Below are 21,324 nucleotides of genomic sequence, written 5' to 3'. Positions count from 1 at the left end.
TGGACTGCACCAGATTTGCCAGTTCTTGCTGTGAGATTTTACCCCACTCTTTCTCCAAGGCACCTGCAAGTTCCCGGACATTTCTTGGGGAATGGCCCTGGCCCTAGCCCTCACCCTCACCCTCAGGTGAGACGTGCTCAATGGGATTGAGATCCGGGCTCTTCGCTGGCCATGGCAGAACACTGACATTCCTGTCTTGCAGGAAATCATGCACAGAACGAGCAGTATGGCTGGTGGCATTGTCATGTTGGAGGGTCATGTCAGGATGAGCCTGCAGGAAGGGTACCACATGAGGGAGGAGGATGTCTTCCCTTTAACGCACAGCGTTGAGATTGCCTGCAATGACAACAAGCTCAGTCCGATGATGCTGTGACACACCGCCCCAGACCATGACGGACCCTCCACCTCCAAATCGATCCCGCTCCAGAGTACAGGCCTCGGTGTAACGCTCATTCCTTCGACGAAAAATGCGAATCCGACCATCACCCCTGGTGAGACAAAACCGTGACTCGTCAGTGAAGAGCACTTTTTGCCAGTCCTGTCTGGTCCAGCGGCGGTGGGTTTGTGCCCATAGGCGATGTTGCCGGTGATGTCTGGTGAGGACCTGCCTTACAACAGGCCTACAAGCCCTCAGTCCAGCCTCTCTCAGCCTATTGCGGACAGTCTGAGCACTGATGGAGGGATTGTGCGTTCCTGATGTAACTCGGGCAGTTGTTGTTGCCATCCTGTACCTGTCCCGCAGGTGTGATGTTCGGATGTACCGATCCTGTGCAGGTATTGTTACATGTGGTCTGCCACTGCGAGGACAATCAGCTGTCCGTCCTGTCTCCCTGTAGTGCTGTCTTAGGCGTCTCACAGTACAGACATTGCCATTTATTGCCATGGCCACATCTGCAGTCCTCATGCCTCCTTGCAGCATGCTTAAGGCACGTTCACGCAGATGAGCAGGGACCCTGGGCATCTTTATTTTGGTGTTTTTCCAGAGTCAGTAGAAAGGCCTCTTTAGTGTCCTAAGTTTTCATAACTGTGACCTTAATTGCCTACCGTCTGTAAGCTGTTAGTGTCTTAACGACCGCTCCACAGGTGCATGTTCATTAATTGTTTATGGTTCATTGAAAAAGCATGGGAAACAGTGTTTAAACACTTTACAATGAAGATCTGTGAAGTTATTTGGATTTTTACAAATCATCTTTGAAAGACAGTGTCGTTTCTTTTTTTGCTGAGTTTATATGGCAAAATAGAAATCAAACTGGATGGGCTTCAGAGATAGATGGGAGGGGTTGATGGTGCTTGAAGGATGGGATTAAAAACAAACAAAAGATAACTATTGTAAAATACATTGTGTCCGTGAAATGTACACTGCTCAAAAAAATTAAGGGAACGCTTAAACAACACATCCTAGATCTGAATGAATGAAATAATCTTATTAAATACTGTTTTCTTTACATAGTTGAATGTGCTGACAACAAAATCACACAAAAATTATCAATGGAAATCAAATGTATCAACCCATGGAGGTCTGGATTTGGAGTCACCCTCAAAATTAAAGTGGAAAACCACACTACAGGCTGATCCAACTTTGGTGTAATGTCCTTAAAACAAGTCAAAATGAGGCTCAGTAGTGTGTGTGGCCTCCCTACAACGCCTGGGCATGCTCCTGTTGAGGTGGCGGATGGTCTCCTGAGGGATCTCCTCCCAGACCTGGACTAAAGCATCCGCCAACTCCTGGACAGTCTGTGGTGCAACGTGGCGTTGGTGGATGGAGCGAGACATGATGTCCCAGATGTGCTCAATTGGATTCAGGTCTGGGGAACGGGCGGGCCAGTCCATAGCATCAATGCCTTCCTCTTGCAGGAACTGCTGACCCACTCCAGCCACATGAGGTCTAGCATTGGAGGAACCCAGGGCCAACCGCACCAGCATATGGTCTCACAAGGGGTCTGAGGATCTCATCTCAGTACCTAATGGCAGTCAGGCTACCTCTGGCAAGCACATGGAGGGCTGTGTGGCCCCCCCCAAAGAAATGCCACCCCACACCATGACTGACCCACCGCCAAACCGGTCATGCTGGAGGATGTTGCAGGCAGCAGAACGTTCTCCACGGCGTCTCCAGACTCTGTCACGTCTGTCACGTGCTCAGTGTGAACCTGCTTTCATCTGTGAAGAGCACAGGGCGCCAGTGGCGAATTTGCCAATCTTGGTGTTCTCTGGCAAATGCCAAACGTCCTGCACAGTGTTGGGCTGTAAGCACAACCCCCACCTGTGGACGTCGGGCCCTCATACCACCCTCATGGAGTCTGTTTCTGACCGTTTGAGCAGACACATGCACATTTGTGGCCTGCTGGAGGTCATTTTGCAGGGCTCTGGCAGTGCTCCTCCTTGCACAAAGGCGGAGGTAGCGGTCCTGCTGCTGGGTTGTTGCCCTCCTACGGCCTCCTCCACGTCTCCTGATGTATTGGCCTGTCTCCTGGTAGCGCCTCCATGCTCTGGACACTACGCTGACAGACACAGCAAACCTTCTTGCCACAGCTCGCATTGATGTGCCATCCTGGATGAGCTGCACTACCTGAGCCACTTGTGTGGGTTGTAGACTCCGTCTCATGCTACCACTAGAGTGAAAGCACCGCCAGCATTCAAAAGTGACCAAAACATCAGCCAGGAAGCATAGGAACTGAGAAGTGGTCTGTGGTCACCACCTGCAGAACCACTTCTTTATTGGGGGTGTCTTGCTAATTGCCTATAATTTCCACCTGTTGTCTATTCCATTTGCACAACAGCATGTGAAATGTATTGTCAATCAGTGTTGCTTCCTAAGTGGACAGTTTGATTTCACAGAAGTGTGATTGACTTAGAGTTACAGTGTATTGTTTAAGTGTTCCCTTAATTTTTTTGAGCAGTGTATATAGTATGTATAAGCTGGAAGTAGAAGCCTAAGTGTTGTTGTCCATTAGTCTACTCCAAATAGGGGAGGGGTGGTAGGGTTAGGGGAAAATATATTTTAAAAAAGGTATACAGTGGGGGAAAAAAGTATTTAGTCAGCCACCAATTGTGCAAGTTCTCCCACTTAAAAAGATGAGAGAGGCCTGTATTTTTCATCATAGGTACACGTCAACTATGACAGACAAAATGAGGAAGAAAAATCCAGAAAATCACATTGTAGGATTTTTTATGAATTTATTTGCAAATTATGGTGGAAAATAAGTATGTGGTCACCTACAAACAAGCAAGATTTCTGGCTCTCACAGACCTGTAACTTCTTCTTTAAGAGGCTCCTCTGTCCTCCACTCGTTACCTGTATTAATGGCACCTGTTTGAACTTGTTATCAGTAAAAAGACACCTGTCCACAACCTCAAACAGTCACACTCCAAACTCCACTATGGCCAAGACCAAAGAGCTGTCAAAGGACACCAGAAACAAAATTGTAGACCTGCACCAGGCTGGGAAGACTGAATCTGCAATAGGTAAGCAGCTTGGTTTGAAGAAATCAACTGTGGGAGCAATTATTAGGAAATGGAAGACATACAAGACCACTGATAATCTCCCTCGATCTGGGGCTCCACGCAAGATCTCACCCCGTGGGGTCAAAATGATCACAAGAACAGTGAGCAAAAATCCCAGAACCACACGGGGGGACCTAGTGAATGACCTGCAGAGAGCTGGGACCAAAGTAACAAAGCCTACCATCAGTAACACACTACGCCGCCAGGGACTCAAATCCTGCAGTGCCAGGCGTGTCCCCCTGCTTAAGCCAGTACATGTCCAGGCCCGTCTGAAGTTTGCTAGAGTGCATTTGGATGATCCAGAAGAGGATTGGGAGAATGTCATATGGTCAGATGAAACCAAAATATAACTTTTTGGTAAAAACTCAACTCGTCGTGTTTGGAGGACAAAGAATGCTGAGTTGCATCCAAAGAACACCATACCTACTGTGAAGCATGGGGGTGGAAACATCATGCATTGGGGCTGTTTTTCTGCAAAGGGACCAGGACGACTGATCCGTGTAATGGAAAGAATGAATGGGGCCATGTATCTTGAGATTGAGTGAAAACCTCCTTCCATCAGCAAGGGCATTGAAGATGAAACGTGGCTGGGTCTTTCAGCATGACAATGATGCCAAACACACCGCCCGGGCAACGAAGGAGTGGCTTCGTAAGAAGCATTTCAAGGTCCTGGAGTGGCCTAGCCAGTCTCCAGATCTCAACCCCATAGAAAATCTTTGGAGGGAGTTGAAAGTCCGTGTTGCCCAGCGACAGCCCCAAAACATCACTGCTCTAGAGGAGATCTGCATGGAGGAATGGGCCAAAATACCAGCAACAGTGTGTGAAAACCTTGTGAAGACTTACAGAAAACGTTTGACCTGTGTCATTGCCAACAAAGGGTATATAACAAAGTATTGAGAAACTTTTGTTATTGACCAAATACTTATTTTCCACCATAATTTGCAAATAAATTCATAAAAAATCCTACAATGTGATTTTCTGGATTTTTTCTTCTCATTTTGTCTGTCATAGTTGACGTGTACCTATGATGAAAATTACAGGGATCTCTCATCTTTTTAAGTGGGAGAACTTGCACAATTGGTGGCTGACTAAATACTTTTTTCCCCCACTGTATTGGGGATTGGAAATGATGCAGACAATTACATTGATTGAAGCTACAATCTATCTGCAGTATAAAAGCTGATCTACCCCCCCATATTATTATTTTTTAACATAAACCCCCCCCCCCCCATCTCAGCTGGAACATTAAAGACAGATATGACGTGTGTGTGAGCATGCCCCCAGCCTCATCCTCAGCCCCCATCCTCCTTCAGGCGCCAGCGAGGATGCGTCTTCACACAGACAGCTAGGCGACATCACCCCTAATGGCCCTTATCTCAATCTGCTTTAAAAGCATCTTGCATTTCCATGCAATCTTTTCACCTCTGCAAAACCCCCTTTTTAATAAACCCACCTCTCCACCCTCTCTTCCCAACCCTCCACGGTGTGTTTTGTCCCTTTCCTCTAGCGGAGCGGCCAGACGGAGAGGCGCAGGCAGAGGGGTACTGTAGTTTTAATGGGCATTAACTGGGGGGCTGTTGAGGCTCAAGTGCAACAAAACCACAGCTCCAGGAGGGCTCTGGGAGATGTCTGAGTGTGTAATGTCTGCATGAGTGTGTGTGCATGGCCAGACACACACGCACGCCTGTGTGCGTGCACGCGTGAGAGAGTACCTTTAACTGTGTATTCTTGAGTTGTACTGTATGTTCTGTGTGCGTATACACATTCACAGTGTGTCTGCCAGGAGTGTGTCTGTCAGAGGGCGACAGACAGAGCTGAGAGGAACGAAGGACACCTCTGCGGCCTTTGAGTGATCTTAGTACTGTGTGACTGGCCTCTGTCTCTCAGTACTGCTGCCTCTCTGATAGGCATCACCCAGACACACTGAAGAGAGGGGTGCCTGGAGATGACCCATCCTCTGTCTCACACACACACAGGACTCACTGGCTCCAGAGGGCCTCAGACTCTCCAATTAATACCCCAAGTAACCCCTCATCTCTTCATCTTTAAGAGCCGTCTGTCTGTACATTAAATATTAATGCACAGAGGGCATAGAGCTCCTACACTAGCCATCAATAATACACAATATCCACCCAGAGTTGTTCTGTGGCTGTCTCTGCCTGCCTGGCGTCATGGCTGGGGGGGTAATGAGGGGGGAAAGAGACAAAACTGGATCCTAATAGGAGACTTTTAGCTTTCCTTTCATATTCTGATATCATTGATATAGTCTCAACTGGATAGTCAGCTAGAGGACAAACCTTGAGCTTTGACATCAAAGGGTCAAATACAAACCATAGGCCTATTGTATATAAGCATAAAGAATGAGTGCATTGTAAGGCACTAAACAGGCACACAAGTGGACACACAAAAAGGTATGCAGCGCTATGCAAAAATGCAAACAAACCTTCACATGTAACACTCACGTATATGTGCACGTGTGAGCACCAACACACACCAACAGTGACATGAGAGAGCCAGCTGGTCCCTAAGTGGACTGGTGGTGGTGATGTGACAAAGACACAGAGCCTGAATGGAAATCTATTATTCATGGCAGAAGGCATAACAAACAAAGGAGGACAAAGTATTTATCAATGGGCCCTTAGAAGTGTCTGGTTAACTGAAATGGGATACAGGGTTTTATGTAAGGTATTTGTTAGCTTACTACTGTTTAAGAGATTTCCATTAGCTCTACATAGGCCTATATTACAGCTGCTCACCATATATGGACCCTTAGAACCTTTTCCTTTGGCATTCAAATCAAAATAAAATGTTATTGGTCACATACACATATTTAGCAGATGTTATTGGGGGTGTAGTGAAACGCTTGTGTTCCTAGCTCCAACAGTGCAGTAGTATCTAACAATAAATAAATAAATAAAGATTTTTAAAAAATTAAAAAATTAAAAACACTCAACCTCAAAATGTGGTCTCTAGCCCCTCCTGGTGGTAAATGGTAGGAACTGAATACGTTTTAAACAAGAAAAAGAGTGGTGAGTGAAAATGAGGAACACATCAGCTCAGTGATTCTCAATGGTCGTGTTCAGTATGGCACTGAAGCAAAACGTTTTGCAACGGAAAAAAGAAAATCTATTGGAAATGTTTCAAAACGTTCCCCCCCCCCCGAACTAGCTTTAGCAAAGAGACTGGTCTTACCTTGTAGGAGGGCAGGAAGCAGAGCACTCCCCTCCCTACGGCCTGGCAGACCCTGAGCAGTAGGGCTCCCACCTCATCCTGGAAGGCATAGGTCTCAGCGTGCTGGAAGGTGGCACACAGCTTCCTCCCCTGGGGGCCAGAGCCCAGCGTGCCCACCCATACCTAGAGGAAGGACAGGTCAGACACTGACTGAACACACTGAGCAGGGGTATACCAACTGACAAGCATACAGGATTTGACTGTTTAAACATTGAGGGGGGTAAGAATGTCCTGCTGTCAGGACAAAATCCATGAAGGAGAAGCCCCAGTTAGCAAAAAAGGAAGACGACAACAGTCAAATCTTATTTGTTTGTGCTTTTTTTACCTGGTTACATAGTCCAGTTCCTTTCTGAGCATCGTTAACCATCAGACTGTTTCTGGATACTATGATAAAATCACCACCCATAACATCAGTGGTGACGCTGAAATGAAGGCAGAGGTTTCTACTGACCTGTGACTTGCTGATGACGTGGCTGGCCTCCAGCTGGATAGAGAACTTGACCCCCAGCTCTGAGGAGAAGGATCCCATAGGAGACAACGTGCCTGAGGTCAGCACGATGCTGTGAACATTGTCCGAAAGGTCTGAGAACGCCTGCCACGCGCACACACACACACACACACACACACACCCCTTAGGACGGGCAGCGCTCAAAGTAATATAATAATACACTACTTTTGCGTAATAGGTACTTTTTTCCCCATATAAAAGGTGTATCCAGTACATCCTCCCCTGCTACTCACCACGGCAGGGTTGAGGCACCAGAAGCTGAGTGTGTGTACGAGGGTCTTGGTCTTGGCACTGTGGCGCCGGCGGTTGGGCCTGGCGAAGAAGCCCTGTGCATCTGGCACGTCTGGAGCCGTGGTCCAAGTGTAGGTCTGCTGCAGCGCCACGCGGTAGTCCTCTGCAAACCTGACCACGGGAACATGACCAGGACAGAAGTGTTTGTCAGTGATCTAAAGTGTTTGTATAATGTAATTTGTAGTATGTTGTTGTGTTGATCTTGTTTTTCACCCTGACTACAATACACATTTCCCAATTAGAACAATACAAAATATTGACTGATTGTTAAAGACTGGTTCACAGATTGCTTCAGACCTGCTCTTGTCCCTGTAGAGGAAGTCCAGCACCATGAAGAGACTCTTGATGACAGAGGAGCTGGCTGAGCTGATGGTGGGGACCTCCACTGTATCCTCTCTCCCGTTCACCAGCCCAACCCGCTCCTCCTTCTCCAACACCGCTGCCAGGTGCTTCTATACAGGGGGAGAGATGATGGAGGTGGAGGGAGGGAGAGATGATGGAGGTGGAGGGAGGGAGAGATGATGGAGGTGGAGGGAGGGAGAGATGATGGAGGTGGAGGGAGGGAGAGATGATGGAGGTGGAGGGAGGGAGAGATGATGGAGGTGGAGGGAGGGAGAGATGATGGAGGTGGAGGGAGGGAGAGAGATGGGGAGATAAAAGAGATGTAGGCCTCCCTTCTAAAACACACAAACCTTGCAACAAAAAATTAAAAGGGGGTGAAAGTGAGAGAGAGCAAAAGATAAGGATTGAGACAGAGAGACAGGTGAGAGGAGACCTAGGTGGTCAACAACATTATCTGACCTGCAGCATGGCAAAGGTGTCAGCGGTGATGCCCATGGTGTGGAAGATTCCCAGAACCTCCTTGCCGTTCCACACCTTACAGGACATCTCATACTCCCTCTCAGCCAGAACACTGCAGCTCTCCTGCATCCAGCTACACAACAGGAGGAACAGACAGACAGAGAGGGAGCGAGAGAGGCGGCCATCTTAAAACTACTATTTGATATTGAGGCAAGTCTAGTGAAGACATTCTTTACAAGTATTGATTACATTTAAATTCATTTTTAACCAAGATGGGTTGATAATTAGAGCAGTTGTGCTAGTGCTGGCCTAGAAAGAAAAACATGCACCATGACTAGATAGCTAGAGAAACACTACTGTAGTTTCAGCAGGGGAGGTGATGAGAGGGAGCTCTTCCTTGAGCATGCTGCAACAGAAGGCCCAGAGGGGGTAGGGTCTATCTAACTCCAGGAGGTTAGGGTCTATTTACTTGAGCAGGGAGCAGCAGAAGGCTCGTAGGGGTTCGTGGTTGGAGCGTCTGATGTTATGGGTTACCATGCCGTCCAGCTCCTCCCTGGCAGACAGCAGCTGGGGTTTGTTCAGGGTGTAGCTGGCACTCTCCCTGGCACAGTCCTCTATGTTGTGGGCCTCATCCAGAACCACAATCTGACCCTTCAGGTTGATCTGCATCTGTAGGGGAGGAGAGGGGAAAGAGAAGAGGGGGAGAGGGGAAAGAGAAGAGGGGGAGAGGGGAAAGAGAAGGGGGGGAGAGGGGAAAGAGAAGAGGGGGAGAGGGGAAAGAGAAGAGGGGAAAGAGAAGAGGGGGAGAGGGGAAAGAGAAGAGGGGGAGAGGGGAAAGAGAAGAGGGGGAGAGGGGAAAGAGAAGAGGGGGAGAGGGGAAAGAGAAGAGGGGGAGAGGGGAAAGAGAAGAGGGGGAGAGGGGAAAGAGAAGAGGGGGAGAGGGGAAAGAGAAGAGGGGGAGAGGGGAAAGAGAAGAGGGGGGGGGGGGGGGGGGAAGAGGAGGGGGAGGAGGGAAAATATGACATACAGAGCCAGACAGCCTCCCCTCACTCCTTCTCTCCTGCTCTACCCCAGTAAACAGTAAGCATGCAGTGGGTTTGACCAGGTGGTGGTCAAGGAATATGTTCAGCTAAAAGTATAGGAGTACACATCTATCCTTCAATGTGTGAAGCCACCTTTCTTCTGGCCTACATCCTCATCACTCTCTCCTTCTCTTACACCAACAACAATTCCCTCCGTCCCTCGTCCCACCCTCCATCCTGCCCCCCCCCAGACTCACGCTCTCCCTGATGAGGGGGTCCAGCAGGTAGTTGTAGGGACAGAAGACGATACAGGCGTCCTGCATGAGGTCCCTGGCAGCGTAGTAGGAGCAGGCCCTCAGCCGGCCCCCCAGACGAACCAGGTCCTCTATGTCCCAGGCCTGGTGGAGACCATGGACCCACTGCAGAGTATTCTGGTCCTGCATCTTGTGCACACCGTTTTTGAAGCGGCACGACACGCCCTGTGTGCCGTAGGAAAAAGAGAGGGGTTGTTTTCATCCTTGACAATACACACACCAAAAATAATTCACTTCAGCACACTGGTGACCTTGAGGAGCTCTCAGAACCAATCAATAGACCTTCATCATGGTTTACACACCTCAGCTACCACCATGTCACAACCAGCCGGCTCCCCGGTGACACACACACACACGTGACAACTATAGACCGTTACCGCCAAAGGCATGGAAAGAAAGGCAGCTATCAAAGGGGTGGGTGGGTCCTCACTTTCTGCCACACATCAAGGATAAACTTCGACACTTAAAACGGTTTTGTTTCCAACGGTTCAGTGTGTGTGTGTGCGTGTGTGTGTAGCGCAGGTGAAAGGATTAGCGTTCACTCAAGTAATTCTTATATTGGGGCAATGGCAGCTTAGTGGTGCGATTTGACTTTATGACTCCACAAAAAGAGAAAGCACAACAGGGGAGTCTTAACCCAATTGAGCTCAGTCAAAGCCAGAAGTTGGGGTGTATAGAGTTGTAACAAGAGACTGGCTTTAGACAGGGCCTAGGGGACTGGAGAGTAGAGGGATAAACAGGGCTGGTAGAAGAAGTCTGAGTGCGATGGAGCTGTGGCTATTCTATCCTCTGAGGTTGTTGCGGGGACACCCATTCTCTGTAACAGATCAGGATGTGACACTGTCACCGTGTCGACTGTAGACTGAGGCGGACAGGACAGATAGACACCTCTGGTGACAGCGCAATAGGGGCTTATTATATGATCAGTCTCACCTTCTTGTGTGTGTGTGTGTGTGTGTGTGTGTGTGCATAATAGGTGCTCATTACACTAGCCACCTCACCTGGAGGAGAACAGGGGTTAGGACTGCAACAGTAACACTGACTATAAAGAGTATCCCATCCGACACAAAACCTGTCTGAAGCCTCTTGACACGTCGTCGTGCTAGAGAGACTGTCTGACTGATTGGGGATATTATGGGGTGTAATTGCCACCCGGGGCGATGGTGACGGGAGATGTCTGCCTGTCCTTTAACTGTGGGGTTGGGTTACGAAGCATTTCTTTCTAGAGCTCAGAGGCGGCTCGAATTCACTCCCTTAAGGAGTGTCTGTCACTGGGATTAGAAACACCACTCAAACTCAGGATCGGAGGTGTGTGTGTGTGTGTATGTGTTTCCATGTCTGAAGAGGTGTTGGTTTTCACAGCTGGATTGGGGTAAATCTCAGTTCAAAAGAATCCAATTCAGGCCCAGTAATAGTCAACCACCTCCATTGAGAAGTAACAGGGCAACACTAATGTAGCCTAGCTAGGAGCTGAGCTGGTTTAAGCCCTAGGGTGGAGCAGGCCAAGAGGCCTTGACCACGGCTCTACAAAACAATACCCTATTGGTGGCACTAAGGAGGACACCTTGTTACTACAAAGAAGGGCGGTAGGTGAGCTAGAGGTCAGGGAAGCGGGCCAGCAACTGGACAGTCGTCAGTTAAAATCCCAGGTTTGATGGGAAAAAAAAGTGTGTGTATAGGGTTGCAATCGGTAGTTTACCAAAATTACCGGAATTTTCAATCATTTTGGTAATTAAGAGAGAATCTATGGCAATCTATCGTAAATGTGGTATTTATACTTGAATCACTTTTTTTTATGTATTCATATATAGTATTCATTTTTTATATCTGTGTCCATATTGTCCATGGGTTACTAGCAGATAGACCATATGGTTCAAGAGAAACAGCCTAATTAATTAAAAAAGCATCTAATCAACAATGGCATTATTTTCAATAAACTCTGCAACTATTTCAACTATTAACTTTTTTCATAACTGCCACCAGTTTGACGCTGAAACATTGAAAACAAATACATAGACATAGCCAAGTAAAGTGTGTAAAAATATATATAAAGGATATGTCATGCTGAAACGCTCATATTAAACACCAATGGTATTCACTGTTGATGGTTTATATTTAGGAAAATGTTTTACAGATTTGTCATTCTATTTTGTATTTGAAAATCATCTTATTTAATTATTTCATATATTTTACATGTGATAAGGCCACACAGAGGGCCAGAGAGAATTACAGACACCTCTACAATTCTGAAGTACCCAAAAGGGCCACCAGATGTCTTGTGATAGATTACATAAAGATACCACATTTCTAGTAGTTTACTGGTAAACTTAGAAAGCTTCTAGTAATATACCCTCCCTTTGCAACCCTGTGTGTATTAGGTATGTGTGTATGTGTGTGTGTGTGTGTGTGTAAGTCTGTATGTGCTGTGTGTGTGTAGGTCTGTACTCTACTCACATTCTTCCCTTCCAGCAGTTCTTTGCAGCGTTCGTTGCGGTTGGAGTGAGGCATCACCTCTGGGTGGACACAGGTGTGGTCCCTACTGGACAGGATGGTCATGGGGGCGGAGGAGTAGAGCGTACGCTTCATCTCGTGGGCGATCTGAGTGATCTGTTTGTGGGTACGCGTGCCAAAGAAGATCTTGGGGACTTGTTTCTTCTTGCCCTCTTTGTCCTTGTCCTTCTCCTTAGAAGACTTCCCCTCGGCTCCTTTCTGGACGCCTTTGGACGAAGCACAGGGACAGAGACAGCAGGACACCAGGGGGGACTAGTAGACACATGGTGGGAGAAAGAAGATAAAAGTACAAGATATCAAGAGTGTTATCACATCAAAACATTTTGAAAAACATTTTTCAATTTTACATTGCTCACTATAAAAATATTGACACCAAACAAAAAGGTAATCACCAATACCAGACAATTGGTGAATCTCTTAACTGGTTAACTCTATATGCTCTAGTAGAGAACATATAGGAAAGTATAGCAAGAATGTGTATCCACACAATACTGCCTGTCAGTCATGGTTAGATTACATTCTCTGACTGCTGAAAGATGATAGGTGGCCATTGTTGGGGATGTGAAAGTGTAGCTGCTTTTTAATTGGCTGTCAGTAACCACAGTGGATGTGTGGCGTCCCTTTCTCTTGACACACAGGTGAAGCGTAGCCAACAGCACTGCTGAAACTGATACCAGTCAGGTGGTGAGCTCTTTTAAGTGGGACACTTTCCACCCCTTTCACTAACACTAATGCAAATGATGCATCACCCACGCGCCAGACCCAACCATACAGACTAAACAAGCCAACCACAAATAGTATTGTTCACCACAAAGTTCTAAGCAAGTCACAGTGTTCTTTAGCCGTTTCCATCAGAGGGAGTAAAATGTTATGACAGTGTTTTGAAGTAACCCTGAATCTAAACCTTGAGCTTAGTAACAGCATTAGTCCTGCTTTTAAAAGGAAGACGTTCATCCCCTAAATAATAAGAAATCCCTCACTCTCTTCCATCTTTTACAATCTGGCACCGACCGGTTTATATGCCTCACCATATAAACAAATGCTCAGGGTGTGTTTTACATCTCAATGCCAGCAGATCAAGCTAGCTGAGCCTGTGGTGCTTCAGTGGAGACTAGAAGGGCCAGGTGGTTCAGGTAACCCTCCTTCTCAAACCATGAAATATTACAATGTGTGTTAGGGGGCCCTAACTGAGCTCAGCCACTTTCCCTTGATTGAACAGGTATTCACTCTGTGTGGTAGACAGACACCCTCACTCTCAGCATCACACATGTAGCAACGGCGGTGGGTGGTATTGTCCAGTGTTGAATGAATGAGCCGCTATGTGTCTGTTGCAGAGGGCAGCCAACACCATCAGGCCCCCTGTTAGTTATCTACATTCCATTCCAGGGGGGTGTCTGCTCGCTCCTATGAGCCCAGCGAAGCCCCAAACCATGTCGGTCTGCATCTCGGACAGGGACAGGCATGTAAAGGGATACCCTTGTCAGCAGTTTCCTGCTGCTGCCTCTTGACAAGGGTCTCTATTCAGCAGTGACGCCCCTACCCCCCACCTGTCGATGAATAAGTAATTATTTGCCATGATCTCGCTGTAGGAGGGATATGTGGAGGGGCCTATTTAACGTGGCAGCAGCAGCAGGTAAGGTGATCGGGCTCTGTTGCCCAGGCAAGGGGCGGAGCTGCAGAGCCGAGGAGTATAACTAGTCTGTTCCAACGATCTGGCCCTGCTGTAACCTGACCCTACTACGGGCCCCTAGAGTCCCCTCTGTTTATTCATCATGTCAGCTCAGGGCTCTTTATCCCCTTAACTCACAGGAGCTGCCTCCCAAATTGCACCCCATTACCTTGCTTGTGGCTTCTCCCTACAGTGTTCATAAGAAAATCTCTCTTTAAAGATATCACTTGGTATGTTCTAAACGGTACTAGCATCATCCTTATTATCAGGGCAGTGACAGTCAGAACCATGACCTGGATGTAGAGGTGGTGGTGGTGTGGTTCTCAGTCACTCAGTATACTCTTGACCACGTAGACCTAGCTGATTCCATCCCTGTGTGCCTTGAGTTTCAGCATTGCACAGCTGACACCTGAGACACAGGAATCTCACACTCCGGGGGGGCCAGGTGATGGTGGTGGGGGGTTTGGCGGGGACAGGCTGGCTCTGTGTTGCTGGCGCCGCTCGCTGGATGCCAATTTGCTCCTCAGTCCTCAGCCTTCAAGGTTTGGAATGCATTCCAGTGGGAGGTGGGGTGCACATTAAAACACACACAGGGGTGGTGGGCTGGCTAAGTCGCAAAAAGATGACTGCAGTGCCGTCCTGATCAAATACCTTAGGAGACATGACACAAACTAGCCATCACCCCTCTGCTCTGGGGTGCATCCCAAATGGCACGCTATTCCCTATATAGTGCATTACTTTTGAACAGAGCCCATTGGGCTCTAGACAAAAGTAGTGGACTATGTAGGGAATAGCGTGCCATTTGGGAAGCACCATGGTCTACAACTGACACAGGTGTGAGGCCCCCCGAATGGCCACCCAGCTCTCCCTCCTCAGAAAGCACTCGTTTACCCCTCTAGGTCCCAGGGCTCAGTAACCAGCGGGTGAACCCCATTCAATATTTATCCCTGGCTTTCACAGATCAGCGGCGAGGCGAGGCAATAATTAAAAGTGGAGCTCTGTCCCTTCAAAGAGCCCCATTCATGACGTCAGTCAGCAGCTCACAGCATAGAGGAGCCGGTCAGTTATCAGACGGGGAAACCCAAGATGAACAGCGGGAGGGAACTTTCTCCTCCTTCCACGTCCTCTTAATTTCCATCTACCTATTGCTTTCCCCCCTCCTCTTCCTGCCTTATGCAGACTAAACACAACCTATATTACATGACACATTCACTTGGCACACAAGAAATGTGAGAACGCCGCCAAAGGAATGTGATGGAGCACAGCCACACATTAAATGGGCTATGCTGCCACCCAGTGGACACAATGTAGTACTTGGGTAGCTGTACAACACTAAAATATTTATCTTCATGGTTTCTAATGGTTGGCATTAAGGTGGTAGTCAGTTGAGCTGATCCTAGATCAGCAATAAAAAGCAACATATCCGTAGTAATTTATGTACTCACACAGCAGTGTGCCTCAGGGGGCAGGTCCATCGGTTAGGGCTGGCCGATATTTATTTTTTATTTATTTCACCTTTATTTAACCATTTAATTATTTACAACTGCGACCTGGCCAAGATAAAGCAAAGCAGTGTGATAAAAACAACAAAAACTGAGTTACATATGGAATAAACTAAACGTACAGTCAATAACACAATAGAAAATCTATATACAGTGTGTGCAAATGTAGTAAGTTATGGAGGTAAGGCAATAAATAGGCCATAGTGCAAAATAATTGCAATTTAGTATTAACACTGGAGTGATAGATGTGCAGAAGACGACGTGCAAATAGAGATACTGGGGTGCAAATGAGCAAAATAAATAAAAATGTAAATAACAATATGGGGATGAGCTGTGTACAGGTGCAGTGATCGGTAAGCTGCCCTGACAACTGATGCTTAAAGATAGAGAGGGAGATAAGGGTCTCCAGCTTCAGAGATTTTTGGCCAAAATAATTATCATATCACAATATTTTTCTCATTTCTGACGGTATTTTATGTTTCTGAATAATACAAAAGTTCTAAATATGTTTTATGAGTAGAGCATGACCCTAGGATGGCAACAAATTAATTATAAGTGATTTGAATGGGCTTTCTACATTCTGATGTTTTATACTCAACCGAACTAAATCAAATCAAAGTTTATTGGTCATGTACACAGTTTAGCAGATGTTATAGTGGGTACAATGAAATGCTTATGTTACTAGCTCCTAACAATGCAGTAAAATGTCAAACAGTACACAACAACAACAAATTAAGAAATCAAGAAATGTCGGAACTAGGTCACAACTGCCTGTGAAAGTAGTCCAATTTGTAGAACTTTTCATTCAAATTGAGCACTGCATCAAAATATCTTTGTAGACGGTAAAAATCCATACCGGTATATGGATCCATACCGGTAAATATATTTCCCAGCCCCACCATCAGTTGAGCTGATCCTAGATCAGCATTAAAAAGCAACATATCCTTAGTTTAGATACAGTAGATGTACTCACACAGCAGTGTCTCTCAGGGGGCAGGTCTATAGTCTGTGCCTGGGTACTCAGCTCCACGGTCCAGGTCTGTGCTCCAGACACTGGCCTCTCTCCTTCTGGCTCATCATCTATAAACACCACTCCCTGCTCCAAGCACCTCCTCTTACAACCCTGAGGGAAACAGAGAGTAAGGGTTTATGTTATTATTGACTGAATTTTGTACATTGTCCTATAAAAAAACATGTACAAAAATTAATGTGAATAAGGGCGTGTCATTATCGGCACAGTTTTGCATAGATTATAAGATCTTTATATCTTGTTTATGTAGTTCCTGAGATGTCAAATACTTCCTTAGGCATTCAAGACAGTAAAGAGCTGAAAATCCGCACAGACATTCACAGATTTTGTATACCCTGGAACTTGAAACAGGGACAAATCAGAATGGTTAGACTTATTGGTCTGTCTGCGAAAGGATTGTTAATATGGCTACCAATAAAAATACATGAAATTCTGTTGCATTCTATAAGGCTACCTACCTTCTGCTCCATGGTTGGGGTGCGGATGCGTTTCCTATCAGGCTGGAAGTCATCATCCTTCTCCTGTTCGAAGGTTAGGGAGGTCTGGAGCTTGTCAGACAGACGAGAGGCTAGAGACTTGGGCTTGTACTCCTCTGATGGAGGGGGCACTGAACAGACAGTGACAAAGGTATCAACATTTGTATTTAATTGAAAAATGTACAACCTGAGCTGAGCTAGGGGATTGGGAGTGTGACTTACACTGCTGTAAGTGCATTTACAGTACATATGGTCTTTCTCAATCCATTCCTGAGGGGATCCTGACGGAGTGCACATTTCTGTTCGAACTCAGCACGAATACACTGTATTCAACCAATAAAATAATCACCAAGCCCTTCATTTGTTGAATCATACGTTTTATTAGTGTTGGGTTAGAACGGAAATATGCATCCCCTGGTCATCCCCCAGTAACACTGACCAATATAGTGGTTAGGTATCTCACTATTACTGTTCTCAACTAAGATTACCTGTGTCTGTGGGAGAAGATGAGCGCTGTGCCACCACTACCTCCGGTGAGCCAGTGAGGTCCACCACCACAGTGGCTAGTGGTTTGGGCCTGTTGTCTGGGACACTGGCGGGTTTGCTGTGACAGGCACACTGACAGGGGGTGGTGACAGCTGGCTTCTTACCCTCTGTAGGACTGCTGCCGTCCTGTTCAAGCTTACCTGGACACACACAGGACATACATACTTGAATCATCATCACAATTAACCTCAGACTGTGATTTCTAGTATGCAGCTGCAGAATATGCTACACTTGAATATACACTACACGCAGTAATGCTTTATGTGGACCAGAAATGTAAAATAAAAGCATTGCTTGTGAATGCAAATCAATCGAGAATCATAATTCATAAGAAGTAGTCTAAGCAGCACCCTTACCATATTGTGCCTGCTGCCAGGCCAGGGCGGAGCAGAGCAGGGCCAGGCTCTTGCCACTCCCTGTAGGGCTCTCCAATAGACAGTGCTGCCCATGATTCAGCCCTCGCACTATCTGGGGAGACAATCACACACAACAACAGGGGTTAGTCAGTCACACACTCAATAACACAGACTGATAACACAGAGTAGTCTAACTGCATACAGTGTTTATGGGATATGGGGTGAATCTCAAAAGTCAAGAGTTTCCGCTCCTCAGATCTTATCCTCCAGTCTCCTTGCTTCCCTCTGACCTTTTAAGAGGAGGCAAGGAGAGAGAATGAGGAATCAAGGAAATACTTTTGAAAATCACCCATGGTTAAAAGTGTGTGATGCTTACACACTTACAGAGTTCATCATGGCCAGCTGGGAGGGGTAGGCTTTGCAAGGGAACTGTATCTTCACCCCTCCTATGGTGTACTCCACTGGGGGAGCAGCCATGGTGACTGCCTTGTCCAACTGGTATACACTGGAAATAAATCAAAACAAGCTTGAAGCCACTACATGTTGCTGCAACTGACAATATCATTCACATCGATTGGTCACATTCCCCGCACAATATAGCTCTGACTAAAGTTAACTAACGTTAGCTAGATCTAGTCATTTGCTTTTTGCGAAATAGAAGGCTCTGCATCTAGTTACGGTAGCTTATCGAGCTAGTAAGCAATGTGTCATAACTCACACAGCAAAACTAACATCAAGCGTTAAAAAACACTGTTTTCTTCTTAAATTTAAGATAGCTAGCTAACCGCTTTCACTTTTATCTGTGTGATTTGCCAAGTATCAGGTAGCTAGCTGTCCTTGCTAGCTTGCATAGCCTCCAACTACCACAACTTTCAGCAAGCATAAAATAACTAGCTATTTACAATATCAATGTTTGAATGGTGTTAATTTACCTTTGTAGCTAAAAATGAGATGTACAAAGCTTGTTAGCTGACTGTAAACATCCTTGACTAGCTAGCTAGAAGTTCCCGCCGTGGAAGCAAGTCTCACAAACCAATCAGATTGGATAAAACATATTCGTCACGCAAAATGAGACGTGACAGTAGCCAATTACCACAGAGCATTGACAGGGTCTCTTCTTCTTCGTCTTCTTCTTGTTCGATGAGGTTTAACGGCGGTTGGCGTCCAATAAATGTTGCATTACGCCACCTACTAGACTGGAGTATAACTCCTTTATACTTTGCTTAATTTTTTTTTTTTTTTTATAATCATAATCATAATAATCATAAAAATACTAATACCCTACCATCTAACACTACACTCACAAAAAAATTGCTGGGGTCTCCCATGTACTAGCAAAATATGTACTACCAATGTATAATTATCTACATTACAACAGTTTTATTATAACATTATAAGATCCCCTGTAGCTCAGTTGGTAGAGCATGGCGCTTGCAACGCCAGGGTTGTGGGTTTGTTTCCCACGGGGGGGCAGTATGAAAATGTATGCACTCACTAACTGTAAGTCGCTCTGGATAAGAGCATCTGCTAAATGACTAAAATGTAAAAGTACTTTATCATGCTAAATGTGTTTTTTATGGAGGACCAAACCTGCCATAATTATAAATAAATAAATGCACATATAAATGGATGAATTATTGCACACATATAGATACATAAATATTTCAATAATTAATCCCACTTTCATTCATTTTATTCATTTATATTATTTCTTCATTTATTTATTTATATATTTCTTCCTTCATATGATAATAAGGAGGTGTCGAGCAAAAACATGTGGGTGGTATCTAACACACCACCGGTTAATTCATGTCACGGCGCGTTTCTCGATTGCATTTGCCTGGGGTTCGTTCAGTACGTCAGAACGGTGTTTAACATTTAATTAAACAGAAACGGTACTGTACTGAATGACCAGTTGAACAACGGCATGATTATGGTGGCCCAGACGCAATTGTCTATGGTGTGCTGCACCAGGACTCTCTGTTATCACTTGAACTCTGGCGAAGTCATCGGGCAACTTCTTCCAAATTGTTAAGAACTAACGGGTTCACTTCTGTGTCCATTGTACTAGCTAGCTGACCCAAGTTTTCGATGCATGCCTCTATAACCTGGGTCAGTGTGCTAGCTTAGCATATACCGATGCCTCCCTGAACTTGCCACTGACTGGACTTGAACCAGGGCCTGCTTGATAACATGTCTTAACCGATTGAGGTATACAAAAGGTACCAATTGGATAGCTCCTTCAGCGACAATTCAAGCTAGCTGTGGAGTGAAGTTACGGTACATTCTTAAATCTGTTACACCTCCACACGGAAAAGCAGGTAATCTGGAAAGGTGTCGTTTTCAGCAGCATTAGCCAGCACTGCCAAGTCTCTGGCTACTGCTCGCCTGATTGCAGCCATACTACTTGCCAGAAGAACTGGGCTACTGAAGCTATCTACCGGTTGTAAATCTCTCAAGTGTGTGTAGTTTGATTCTTTACTTTTCGGACCATCAGAGCCAGGCAAAAGCAATCGAGCGACACGCCATTGTCACACCCTGGCGCTGGGACTCTATATGTTGAGCCAGGGTGTGTTCGTTCTATGTGGTGTATTTCTATGTTGGGAGTTCTAGTTTGTTTATTTCTATGTTGGCCTGAGTGACTCCCAATCAGAGGCAACGAGTGTCAGCTGTGGCTGGTTGTCTCTGATTGGGAGCCATATTTAAACTGTCTGTTTTTCCCTTTGTGTTTGTGGGTTCTTGTTCCGTGTTGGTCTATGTTACCTAGGACGTTACGAGTCGTTTGTTGTTTTGTTCATTGTCAGTATTTATCACATTAGATAAATAAACATGTTCGTTCATCACGCTGCGCCTTGGTCTATTCCGTACGACGATCGTGACAGAAGAACCCACCATACAAGGACCAAGCAGCGTGTCCAGGAGCAGGCAGACTGGACATGGGAGGAAGCGCCGGGAAAGGAGATGGAGAGGTTGGCGATGGCCCAGGTGGGCAAAGTGTGGTCCTGGGAGGACATGCTCGGGGGAAAAGGGCCATGGGCTAGGATTAAGGCCCTGGCGAGAGAGGAGCAGCGGCGTCAGCAGTGTCATCGTCGGACGGACGAGAGGCAACCCCAAAAAATTTTTAGGGGGGGGCACACGGCATGGGCGACTGGGCAGCAGGAGGCTGCCACAGGACGATTTGGAGAGGAGGCCACCGGGTTTGGGGGGCCAGAAGGCAGGTTGGCGGAGCCTGGATGGAGAGCGGAACCAACTTCCCGTACTCAGGCATGGCAGCATGGGACGGGGCAGGTTCCGCGGTATGCGGAGCGGCGTACTGTGCCACGAGTGGTCCGGCATAGTCCGGTACGTCCTGTGCGAGCACCCCGCACGTGTCGTGCGAAGGTGGGTATGCAGCCAGGACGGAGTGTGCCGGCTCAACGCTCGTGGTCTCCAATGCCTCTCCGCGGTCCCGGATATCCTGCTCCAGTGTCACGTGCTGTTATGCCAGTACGGGTACACAGCCCTGTACGTCCTGTGCGGATGCCTCACACGGAGTGTGTGAAGGTAGGCATTCAGCCAGGACGGGT

The 21,324-nt window shown here is 46.6% G+C and overlaps 1 protein-coding gene across 1 annotated transcript in view; it reads right to left on the bottom strand.

Moving 5' to 3' along the window:
• brip1 (BRCA1 interacting helicase 1) overlaps nt 1–18,746 on the bottom strand; it is a 37,295-nt gene extending 18,549 nt beyond the window's left edge. The window contains exons 1-14 of the mRNA XM_084142715.1: nt 18,691–18,746; nt 18,143–18,263; nt 17,759–17,870; nt 17,345–17,542; nt 16,839–16,987; nt 16,324–16,473; nt 12,123–12,431; nt 9,612–9,833; nt 8,802–9,001; nt 8,333–8,465; nt 7,829–7,983; nt 7,474–7,642; nt 7,184–7,324; nt 6,694–6,855 (exon numbers count right to left, since the gene is read on the bottom strand). Coding sequence (XP_083998841.1) covers nt 6,694–6,855; nt 7,184–7,324; nt 7,474–7,642; nt 7,829–7,983; nt 8,333–8,465; nt 8,802–9,001; nt 9,612–9,833; nt 12,123–12,431; nt 16,324–16,473; nt 16,839–16,987; nt 17,345–17,542; nt 17,759–17,870; nt 18,143–18,235 — 2,193 coding nt within the window. The 5' untranslated portion in view covers nt 18,236–18,263; nt 18,691–18,746. The remainder of the gene's footprint in view (nt 1–6,693; nt 6,856–7,183; nt 7,325–7,473; nt 7,643–7,828; nt 7,984–8,332; nt 8,466–8,801; nt 9,002–9,611; nt 9,834–12,122; nt 12,432–16,323; nt 16,474–16,838; nt 16,988–17,344; nt 17,543–17,758; nt 17,871–18,142; nt 18,264–18,690) is intronic.
• Between the last annotated feature and the right edge of the window lie 2,578 nt (nt 18,747–21,324).

This window comes from Coregonus lavaretus (genome assembly GCF_964263955.1).
Source record: "Coregonus lavaretus genome assembly, chromosome: 26".
NCBI lineage: Eukaryota > Metazoa > Chordata > Actinopteri > Salmoniformes > Salmonidae > Coregonus > Coregonus lavaretus.
Note: the sequence above shows the minus strand (reverse complement) of the source record. Positions and strands in the feature narration are given on the sequence as shown.